This window comes from Helicoverpa armigera, chromosome 1, assembly GCF_030705265.1.
Source record: "Helicoverpa armigera isolate CAAS_96S chromosome 1, ASM3070526v1, whole genome shotgun sequence".
NCBI lineage: Eukaryota > Metazoa > Arthropoda > Insecta > Lepidoptera > Noctuidae > Helicoverpa > Helicoverpa armigera.
Genome location: NC_087120.1, coordinates 2,675,288 through 2,687,655, shown reverse-complemented (window position 1 = coordinate 2,687,655; position 12,368 = coordinate 2,675,288). Strand labels below are relative to the sequence as shown.

Below are 12,368 nucleotides of genomic sequence, written 5' to 3'. Positions count from 1 at the left end.
ATTGTCAACAATTTAATTCTGGTTTTACTAAAATTCTATAGATGTTATTAAGCGCTAGACCATGTTGAGAAGCGTACGGCCGCGAGCGGCTCACGAAATTCGTCGTCCGCGCGCGACAGTCGCGGCCCTCGGCAGCGGTGCCATACATTTTCATAGGTTGACTTTTGTCGCGCGCGGCTGCGACAATCGCGACCCACGGAATTCTACCTTAATTACCGTGATTGACATTGTCAAACTACACTAGCGCTACACTATCGAGCGTGTTGACAAGTTGAACTAAATTAAAGTCGAGATTTTGACAGATCTGTCAAAATCTGTCTATCTATAGGGAGGTAGGGAGAGATGGGCAGTTGGGAGACATGATCAAATCAGAATAAAAGGGGGGTCCTTTTATTCTGATTTCTGATCATAGTTTTGTTTTTTATTGGGTAGTTTACGTTACCGACTGGTAACGGTGTTCATCCATAGACTATCTGTCATTTCTGTGAGTTGTCAAGAACAAACACTCGTAAAAGTACTTAAATATTTTGTTGCGGTTTCGGATCGTTATAAAGAGAAAACTAATGAAAGGTATGTGTATTTTCTATTATTAATTATTGATTGTCAAAATCTCCAGTTACAATTATAGTAAGTCGATGCAATCCACACCTATTATACCTTTAGAAGAGAGTACTACAGCAATAGTTAATGGGCCCCACGTTTTATTTTAGTCTAATATGACCGGGACCACCTACGTAGGTTGACAGGTAAGTAACTATTTTTTATTTTCTAGTTTTCAGTGCACATAAGATAAAACCGTTTAACTTAAAAGTTTTTTTACCGATTTTTTTTTCATAAACTAAGTCAAAAGTGTCCAATGCTCCCTATGGTAGGGAGGCTTGGACATACCATGTAATGTATAATTTGTAAATTTTTGCTCTTCTTCGTCAGTGAAAATTTGTGAGGTTATAAATCTGCGCGAAAAATCCTTTATAGAATCTTGTTTCAGGTACCGTTGCCAACTTGATCTAGAGACTATTATATTTAAAATAGTGTTTAAATAAAGTTCTAAGTGTTTTAAAGTGATTAAGTGCCTACCTTTAACGATGGCTAGAATGTTTTTGCTTAAATCTTTATTAGAAGAAGCTCATGCTTTAGATAATTTAGAAAAGCGTCAACAATCTGCTAGAATTCGTAGTTTATCTTTATTAACTCGCGATGATGACTATGTGAGCATATATAGATTGTCAAAGGAGCTAATTGACCAACTGGAGTCTGATTTACTGCCCCTGATAAAGCCCACAAACGTCGAGGCAAAGGACTTACAACTCGTATAAAAGTAAGTATTGACACAGTTTATAGTTGAAAAATTGTAATCAAGCACACAATAATAAGAAAAACACTTAGTTCTTAATAAGGAGTATTCCCTTTATGTGGTTTCCTTTATGTGTGTGTATTTTGCGTTCTCACGAAACCCTTCGCCAGGCCAGGGTTTTGCTCCATAAACTCAACCAGAGTTTCAACCTGAGCCGACGAAGGGTGACACGACCTCTCATTTGGACTGAAATTATTGTTGGATTAATAAAATAAACACTTCTTTTATTAATATTATTTTTCACTTTATAACAAGAAATATAAAATTACTTCATGATTTTATCACAATTACGGCAAAAACCGGCGAAAACAAACAAGCTTAAACACAATATGAAGACAGAAGATACCCGATATATTACTTTCCTCTATGACAGAAGAGAAGAAAATATTGTCCACAGATTAATAATGGTATTGGCGCTGTCAGTATTTTTTTTCGTAGGGTAAGCATAGTAGGGTAAGCATACTTATCACAGCACGAATTTAGAGATTTCTGTTTATTTTATACTTAAAAGCTGCCTCAAATTCCTTACAATAACAAATTATAACTAAAACATCATATTTAGCTAAAATTCTGTGTCAAAACTGATAAAATTAAAAACTGATTAATCTCGGTTGACATTTTGTCGAGTGGGGAAGTCACTAGCACAGCATTGGTCGATGTCGAGCTCACTTCACTTCGCAAGTGATTAGGTGATGTTTACAGAATGCAAAATCAAGGTCGTTCTGAATCGAATGCGAAGTGAGAGTGAATAGCGAAGTGAAATGCGAGTTGTTGTTCGAATTTTATAGAATCGACGTGCAGGCAGGCCTTGGCCCTGTTGCGCCCCGCTGGGGTTGCTGACAGTATTCTACTTGTGTAGCCCTTTCATTTGATACCCATATTGAGGGGGCTGTGCCATTTTGTGCCGGCGGCCATATTGGATTTAATTAAAGGTGTATACAAAATTTCAGACCAATCGGTTGACAGGAAGAGGGTGAAATTTGAATTACTAAATTTGATCCAAGAATAAATAATAAAACAAACGGGGTGAGCTAAATAAAACCGTTTAAATATCTCGTAATGTTGAAACTGATTGTAATTTTTAGGAAAGCTCTTTCATTATATCTAGCCGAATATAAGAAATGGCAATAAAAGTTGATAATGATCTGTAAAATCAGATTTTTTATGCAATAAATTGTGAAAAAGTGCCCATCCCTCCCCTACCTCCCCTAAAGTATGAAATGACATTACGAATCGAAGTGAAATGCGAGTTGTTGATCGAGTTTTATAGAATCGCAGTACAGAGTGTAGGTATATTGAAATAATATATTGTGTATTTGTTCAAAATCCGCTTTTATAAGACTATTCCGCTTTATTTTAGTTTATCCAATTTTTATGAAACTTTTATCACGCAATATTAATCGATGGCCGACTTATTTTTACAAAAAAAAAAAACTAAATTTCCAACATTCAAATTGAATACAAACTCAATATTTTATTTTATAGTTATGATGAAAAACAAACGAACAAACACACAAATACAAATAAAATATTTGTCAGCCATGTTCGAACGTTTAAAAATTTGAATGAAATATTAAAAAATGTTGACTGTTACATTTGCTTGTCAAAAATAGGTTGGAAATGTGAACTCCGCTTGTCCCTTTGTCGATTTCCGAGTGCGAAATACCTTGACTACAATGCTTCTCGTTATATGTGAAAAGGGCGTTTCAGGCAATTGAAAAGTTTGCATTCAGCAAAAAGTATTATCGAGTGTACTAATATAAGTTGCTTTTGTTGTACCAAACTTTGCAGTCGGATTTTTCTGCTGTTCTGCCGTTAATATAGTTTGCCATGTTTTATAAAATGACTGCCGTGTTTCAGAGTATTTTTTATTGAGACAACTTTTGTTAACGTAAGTTCTTAATACAATATGAACTGCATTTTGTATAATGAATAAAAAATCTACGACATTACGCGGTTCAACATTGCTCATCCATTGTGTAGGGGTAGTACCTAGGTAATTTTTTGTTTCGAAAGAGACTTGAGTTTTTTTTTTCTTCTGATAATACCGACATTTGTAAGCTTTTTAAAAAAACCTGTAAAATTGATTTAAGTAATCAATTTTGCTAAAACCACGCTGCATACTGTTGGCCGACAATTGACCCGATGGTTGGCGAATATCTTGATTTCAGTCAAAAACGTGATACCGATTTATGAGGCCAAAAACTATCGGCCGAGTAAAAGCTTGCCGTGTACTCTAACTAAATATCATTTCAAGTATGCTCTACAGCACAAGGTCGTACTCACCTCTCGCTGGGTTCCACCTTCCCTTCCTTGTTGTACCAGACGACGCTGCGGGGCCAGGGTGGGACCACCACGTGGCAGCCCAGGGTCAGAGGCTCGCAGACCCTCACGAACTGGTCCTCTAGCTCCTTCGTGAAGATCGGCGGAGGCTCTGGAGTTACGCTGCTGAAAGGGCACGGTTTCGAAGTCAAAGTCAAATTCGTTTATTAAAATTGAGCTTAACGGGTCCGATTTTGTACCTTTTTTTCTTCTTGTCTTTGTTCTGTGGGTGTATATGAACTATTAAAAAAATAAATTCGAATTTTTTACCTCAAATAATATTGGGGGTACACAAGACTATTAGTTATTGAGGTTAAGGAAATGAAACCGTCTCTTTAGTCTAGTAGTCGCATAGCTACTATTGTCCACGGGGTCTCGGGTATGATTTCTAGATCAGGTGAAAATCGTTTTGTGGATTTTGAATTTCATAAAGCACCTCGGAGTCTGGAAGTTCGTCATTGATATACAACAGACAAGAGCACAAACAAGTTTGGCAAAAAAGCTACATTCCTTCTGTACCTTCAGCACAAATTACTCAACTTAAAAAACATACAAGAAACAAACTATTTACCTGGTACTCGGCCTAGCGGATCCCTCCCTGCTGCCGCGGCCGACGACATGGACCTTCGATGAGGAGTAGGCTCGGCCCATGCAGTTGACTGCCTCACAAGTGTACGTGCCGAGAGAGGTGGGGTCTTCCGCATTCGCTGTTAATGCGAACACATCACCTGCTTTTATTTCGCGACTGTCCTGTAAGATTATGAAACATGGTCGGTTCATTTATTGAAGCATATTGGCCTCTTATCTCTTTCTCCCTGCATCGACTACTATTTACGTAGCATTTTCATTAGGTTTAAAGAACTTTATTTCTCATAAGAACATGCCGCTTAAAATGAGATTTACAGAATAATAAATACTTATACAGCGCTTTAGCTTATTAATATAATATGTAAACAGAGGGTACAACAATAGAAAGCTTTTTCATGAGATATTTTAAGCTTGTCTTCAACTCAAGCATTCAGCTCAAATTGAAGAAAGGCAAAAATATTAGGTAGAATGGCTCTCAACTATTTAAAAATTAGCCTTCTGCTCAGCAAAGTCACGTTTATGAAATACTAAATAATGTTGAACGTCAATGATTTTTTGCCCATCCAACACATAACTATTTTACCTCTTGCCTAGCTATAAGGTGATATGTTTCGGGGGGGCACGTTAAACTGTAGGTCCCGGCTGTCAGTGAACATCTTCTACAGTCGTTGTTGTCGAGTCTGACAACCAGTCTTACTAGGGGGTGTTAGGTTGCCCGGGTAACTGTCTTGGGGAGGTCAGATAGGGCAGTCGCTCCTTGCAAAACACTGGTACTCAGCTGCATGCGGGTAGACTGCAAGCCGACCCCCACATAGTTGGGAAAAGGGCTCGTGAGATGATGGTCAATGATTGCTTTCCCTTCCAATACACAATATTATACCTCTTCTAAGACAAAGGTTAGTTAGTATTACCTTGAACCACCTCAGCACGGGCGTGGGCACGCCGACCACCTTGCACTCGAGCGACACCGTCCCCTGCTCAGTCAGGAGAGCGCGGAGCTCTTCCACGAATTCAGGACGCTTGTAGGCTTTTGGTACTGGAATCACATATGAGGAGATTAGAAAAACATAAAGATTTTTGTAGCTGTATATTGCTTGACTACTTCAAAGCTGTGTGGGGGCTCTTCAAGCGTGGATGCGTGGAGGAGTGGATGGCGACCACTTTGTAAAGACGAGTTAATTCGCTTTTCGAAAAGCACGATACATTGGCGGGTTCCTAAAGCCTGAAAGTAAGTCACCAGAGGAGCAATCCTACTAAGGGATATCGGAATATTCGGGTAAACGAGTGGAGGAGATCAGATAGTTAGTCGCTCCATGTAAAATACTGATAGTCAGCTGCATTTAGCCAGGCTGGAATTGGGCTAGGCAGATGATAATGACTTGACTTTTCGTGAACATAAAACCACCAAAATAAAAAGAGTTAAGTTCAAACCTGTCACCTGTCGTTGAATTTGTACAAAGTGTCTCTGACAAATTATAATTTATATACGTTATAAATCGTGAACTATCGTCGCAATCCACCTATGCTCACGTCCCCTACATCCCTCATTACAGTCGACTGACTTACTCATATTATACCTCCTTCACTTACCAAGCACATTAAGATGAGCAGAACAGCTGGCCCGTCCGCCAGCGTTCTCCGCAGTGCACGTCCACCGGCCGGCATCGTCCACGCTGATGGCGGCGACGTCAGCACACCAGAAGTTGCCGTCCCGAGCTAGGGCTACCCGCTCAGCTTCGAGCAGCCGACGTTCATTGCGAAACCATGTCACCTGGGTGAACAAATAAAATTTGTGTAAAAATAAAGGGTTTATTTATTTTTGTATTTTATACGAACCAGGCGCAGCCTTAGCATAACTTCGTTGAAAATTTTAACTTAAGCCCACGTTCATCGACAACAAAACGTTAGTTTTTCTTACTTTAAATTTTCACGATCAATTTTCAAAGCTATGTTGTCGGTGTGAACTGAGGCCTTAAGAGAATTATAATAATTAAAAAGTTGAAAAGCATCAATTTCTGGAAACAATACTTAGTTGCGTTTGTTTTTTCATTGGAATGAATTTCGCAAGATGGCACATAGGTACAGTCGCTTAGGCAATTCGTTTTGGGCAGTATTTTAGGCTTTCTATTTCTCTGTAAAGACGGAACTTAGGTGATTTAGGTAAAAATAAAAACCCATATTTCAAAATTATAAAATAAATAATTTGTTAAAAAATAACCAACTAATTATTTTCGATCCGCTTTTGTTTGTAAAAAACATTCAGGTTACAAAAGGTTTTTGTATGAAAACCACGCATTCATATTCTAACGGTTTCAATACAAAATTTTAATTAAAAACATTCGCATTTGCTCATCAGGTTGTTAATTACAATTTTCCAGGAATACTGTATAAAAAATACTGTTTATTAACTCCGATGTCATTTTAATTAGAACTCTATAGAAATATAGCTTTCAATACATTTTTGATTGCGGGCTACAAAATATTGGTGTTGTATTACCTACATTTGAAAAATTTGTGAATAGCAACTGTCTAGCTTTTGATTTCAATTATTTTAAATTAGTGACAGTGGTAATAGAATCTGGCTAATAATTAGTACGACATCATGTGAAAATGTGAAAATAACTCTGTCAGTCTGTTACCCTACACTCCAATGATTTTAATGTACCTACTACCCTGAGAGTCTAGAGCCTGAGACTTTCACCCGGTTGCGCGGAGTGCTTCTCACAAAACACGTTAAATACGTATTAACTTAATAACATTTCCCCAATTTGAATTCGCTAAAGCAAAAATAATTAGCCAATGATTTGTATCCTTTTAATGTTTCATAACTAAATACAACGTTAAATAAAAATCCTGTATAATTTCTTAAATCAATCAATCACATATCAATTTAAGATGTTATATAATATAATTTTATTTTACATGTATGTATTATTTTATGAAAAGAATTAGGTACTCCAGCCTTAGATATTACATATATCAGCCCTACACTTTAAATAAAGAAAAAGTTAATCATCTATCAAAGAAATACTTGATATACTGGCATCTGTACACTATACATTACACGTATAGTTAAGTATCTCAATATAACAGTATTACAGTTAGTCCGTAATGGATAATGCTATCAATGTTTTGCATCGCTTTGTGTGATTATCAGCTTATTATTTTGATGGCCATCATCAGAGCTCGGCTTAATTGAAATGCTAGGGTTTACATGAGATCTGTGTGTCTATAAACGGTAGTTAGATGCCGTTTCCAATATTCTGTCTATCTGTTGTTTAGCTTACTAGCCGCTCAAACGCTACCAAGTGACTTTTGTCCCTTTTTCGTTTTGACAGTAAAGCGCACCCAAGTGACTTTTGTCCCTTTTTGCGTTCCAGTGCGATACACATCACAATATATTTGTTTCTTTCTATTACACGGTGTTTTAATACCTTTTCTCTTTTCTACACGATTCTTAATACATTTCTTCATGCTAAGAATACGACAATAGTTCCACAATAGTTCATTCGGATTGAAAAAATAATGTCAAAGTCAGTCGTTCGTTGGTTTTCGCGCGTTAGGCGGAAGATTGTCCTTGTAATTTAATCATTATTTCGGTTATTTGTACGTATTATTGTATTAATTACGGTGTTATTATACAATAAGAATATAGTCTTTGTGTGTGCAAGCGAGTTTTAACCTAAGGGTTTAATAATTCAGCTTTTAAAAACATTCTTTTGTACAAGGTCAAACAATGTTTTTTTTTTAACTAGTCATTGTTTACATCTAAAAATATAAACATTCGAAGCTCAATGTTAACAAAAACCTGATACCACTTGAAAGAGTCATTCATTAGCTTGAACAAAAACAACACTTGAGATTGCTTATGTTACCAATGAGTCATAAAAAAAAACATCTTGTGAACTCGGCCATCTGGCGCAGTGACGCGCCATTTTTTTTTCGAACAGTAGCGCTTTGTGCGAATTTTGGAAATCGGCGAAATCACTCATGCGGCTAGAGATAGGAATTTAACTTTAGGTACTTTAATAATTTTCGTAGGAAGACATTTTAAAATAGTTTACAGTAGTTTACATAAAATCATTACAGTTACAGCCTTTTTTATCGTCCCACTGCTGGGCACAGGTCTTCTCTCACACGAAGAAGGATCAAATCATTAACAGCTTAAAAAAAGTAAATGGTGGTGACACCACGGTATGTAACCAGTCAACAATATTATAGCAAACACTGTTTGAATGTTGATCAAAATTGTGAACTGATAGTAAGTACTATGTGGCCACTCACATGGCTTCCAAAGCTATTATAAAATCACACAACTCATTAAAAGTTATTAATTAATTGCATAGTAAACAGTGGCCAATTTTATTCATAACTATCTTTCGCCCGCGGTTTCCGCCGCGTCCCGTGGGATCTACTGACTACTGTCGGGGATAAAATATAGCTTATGTTACTCGGGAAGAGTGTATCTTTGTAACGGTAATTTTTTTTTCAAATCGTGTCTTTAGTGTGTAAACAAACAAAAATAGTTCCCTCTTTCTTATATTAGTATTGATTGTATTTCAACAAAATCTATAGAAGTACTCTTCAAATGGTACAAACAAAGCATTTTAATTAAATATGTATATTAAAACTTATTTATTGATGGCAACTAGGCTCAACAATAAATAAATCCCACCCAAAACAAAAATGTGAAAGGCTGCCAAGTTCGATAATATGGAAATCCTTCGCCTATAAAAGAAGTGAGATCTGAATAAGTACCAAGTTCCATACACACACCTCAGTTAAAAATAGTTACTTTTTAATGATGTTACTTGGCAAGTTTTCACACACCTTGTTATAAACCTACTAAACGCAATGAATCAAGTATTTAATTTTCTATTAAAACTTGCCAAGTAACATTATTAAAAAGTAACTATTTTTAACTGAGGTATGTGTATGGAACTTGGTACTTATTCAGATCTCACTTCTTTTATAGGCGAAGGATTTCCATATTATCGAACTTGGCAGCCTTTCACATTTTTGTTTTGGGTGGGATTTCATTTATTTTTGTAAGGTAGTTTATTTTATTTTTTTCTTATGATTAAGTTAATTAAGGAAATGTCTCATTTATACTATCTTTCAGATTTTTGAATATGCACTATGCTTCTTACAAAAAAATGAACTAGATTAACTAAATGGACTAGATTTACCAACTGACTGACATGACATGTTATCATATATTATGTTCGTGGATCAAAGTTACACATTCGTTATTTTCGAAAGTGACTCACACTTGGCCGTTTTCAGATTTTTATTTTGACTAAATACAAACCTTTGTAACGAATTTCAGATCGGTACGACCATTCGAAGATATATTATATAAATATAGATAAATTTAGTTCGTTTTAGTTCCTTAGGGGTATAAATTTACACTGGGTATTTTACACCTTCATTATTTTGAAACCGACTCACACTTGGCCATTTTCAGATTTTTCCCTTTACCTTGACATAAAGACCTACCTCCATGCCAAATTTCAAGTCAATACGACCATTGGAAGTGGTCTAGGTTTTTGATGAGTGAGTCAGTGAATCAGTCAGTGAGTGTATAGTAAAAATAGCGATTTTCTGACGTCAATATCTCAAGACCTACAATAGGTATATTAATGAAATTTTGTATTTTAGATAAGTGAGGGGATCTCAACAGATACTAGAAATTTGAAATGTGTAATTAAAATAGATTTTGAGTTATAGGGGGGTCGAATTTGGCCCGAAATGGTTCGTGTAATATAACCCACGGCCGGTGTGTCGCTTTTTTTGCTCGAACTTGGCGGACACACTGCCGTGTGTCTAGATAATAATTAAATAAAACAATTCGCGCAAATGAATGTATAAATAACCTCTTTTCTTAATTCGCGCCCTTTGACGCCATCTTTGTTTTTCCGGGAGCTGTCAATGAAAGCGCGGGAACGGAATAACAGATTATAAATACCTAGCGGATGCGGTTTGAAATAGACGAATTATGTCATGAGCACTCTCTTGGACATTCCGATGTGTTTCAAGGTTCCTGCTTGACTTTAATGAAAATGTGTTACGGCGAACCGTGGGTAGTACCACAATTTAAATATATTCTCTTGTAAACAGTTGTGAAGCTACGTAATAACGTTCGTAACAATATCACTCACACACGCATGTGCTCGATACACGACACTCAGTACTGACAGCACCGATAGCGCCGGTGAAAGCTCGTCGATGCACATGCGTGTGTGAGTGACATTTTTACGAACGTAACTCGTAAGTAGGTCCCTTCACAACTGTACATATTTATTCTGTGGTAGTACACTAGTCGAGACGCGAAAGAAAAGTTGTTGATTTGTAAACCTACAAACTCCAGCTGTCCACGATTTTGGCTACATTTCAATGGACATTGGTCCATATTCAAGCAAGCTTCACGGAGAGCTTAGTAAATTCTATACGGTTGTATTCCAAAATTATTTTATTACTATTTATTTTAAACATTAAAAAGGAAAAGCGTGGGCTGATTTTATATTTGTTTGATTGTATAGTTGTTTTCAACTGTCTTATAATATATTTTTAGCAATAAATTGTTTTTAAAAAGCACTCAATCTTGTTATGTCATAGACGTTTATTTGAAAGTCATGTTTTTGCGCTAGAATTACTACGCTGCTCACTATTTTCGGCGCACGCTGTAAATTAGTTTTTAATGAAACATTATTTGAATATCAGTTATATAGAACGGCTGCAGTTGTAAATTAATGAGTTAAGAGATTTTAGTGCCAAATGTCGGTCACAGAGATGAAACTCTTTTTTTGTAAGAAGTATGACAAGGTTTTTATTTATATGTAGATTTAATAAGTGATATTGAATAAGTATGTATAAATAAGATAATTATTAGCTGTACTAGGGTAGTAGGTAGGTGGTTTTAGGGTAGGCGCGGTTGGGTGACGGCCCAGGGCGCCGGATAAAAGGGACGCCGCAAGCGCCTCCAACCAATCCTTATAGTTCAAAGTTTACTTCATCGTGAATTACCTAAATAAGCGAAAAAATCTTTATGTTTGCTAAATTTTAATTGGTCGAACAAACTTAGCAACTTTGTCAATCGAAAACTACATTTTTAATAATTAATAAATGGTTATTTCGGAGCCTCAAGACACAGGCTATAGCCTAGTTTGAGGGTCATTGCCAAACAATTATTGTAACTTTTTTGATGAATTTTGTTTTTTTTTGAATTTTGCCCCAATACACTACACAAAAATACTTATACCAAAATACACTGCAAAGCCGCCATATTTTTTCTCAACATCATCATTCACTTACCTTACACTCAGTCGAGCTGACAATCTCCACGAGAAACCGGGTCCTGGTGCCGACCTTCACCGTGAGGTCCTGCAGACGCCGCAGGAAGGTCGGGGGGTCTTCCCCTGTGGGTGCCTCGTCAGCGCACACCTCCAGGCGCACCCGGCTCGTGTCACTGCCGGCTGCATTGCTCGCCTGAAAAACGTAGCAAGTATAAGGGTCCTGTGTGGATCAATCAAAGCGATCCGAAGCGAATTAAAAAGGTCGCTGTAAAACGCCGTATCGCGTCAAGTCCCGATATTCTAAAAGGAAACGACTGTTTTTTTGTTTTAGCGTCACTTTTCGTTCGCATCCAGATCGCTCATTTCTGCTCATTCGCATTCAGACAGTAGATTAGGCAAATGGTAAGCTATTGATGTATTACCTTCTTTGCAATTCTATAAAATTCGATCAACAACTCGCATTTCACTTCGATTCGTAATGTCATTTCATACTTTAGGGGAGGTAGGGGAGGGATGGGCACTTTTTCACATTTATTGCATAAAAAATCAGATTTTACAGATAATCAACTTTTATTGCCATTTCTTATGTTTGGCTAGATAAAATCAAAGAGCTATCCTAAAAATTACAATCAGTTTCAACATTACGAGATATTTAAACGGTTTAAATAAAACCGTCGACACGTCAAAATATTATTTAGTCTGACATGCTTTAGTTGGTACTTACGTAGTGTTTAAAGTTACTTTTTGCTTTTTATAGGGTTTATCGTTTATAACATTTTGTCATAATAATTGCGTACTTTTTTGGGTCG

General features: G+C 36.6%; 1 protein-coding gene across 1 annotated transcript in view; it reads right to left on the bottom strand.

Moving 5' to 3' along the window:
- Positions 1-12,368, bottom strand: part of LOC110377565 (titin homolog) — a 109,124-nt gene that overhangs the window by 45,315 nt on the left and 51,441 nt on the right. Inside the window, 5 exon segments of the mRNA XM_064037841.1 lie at positions 3,641-3,802; positions 4,248-4,426; positions 5,176-5,300; positions 5,855-6,035; positions 11,579-11,752. Of these exon segments, the coding sequence (XP_063893911.1) occupies positions 3,641-3,802; positions 4,248-4,426; positions 5,176-5,300; positions 5,855-6,035; positions 11,579-11,752 (821 nt within the window).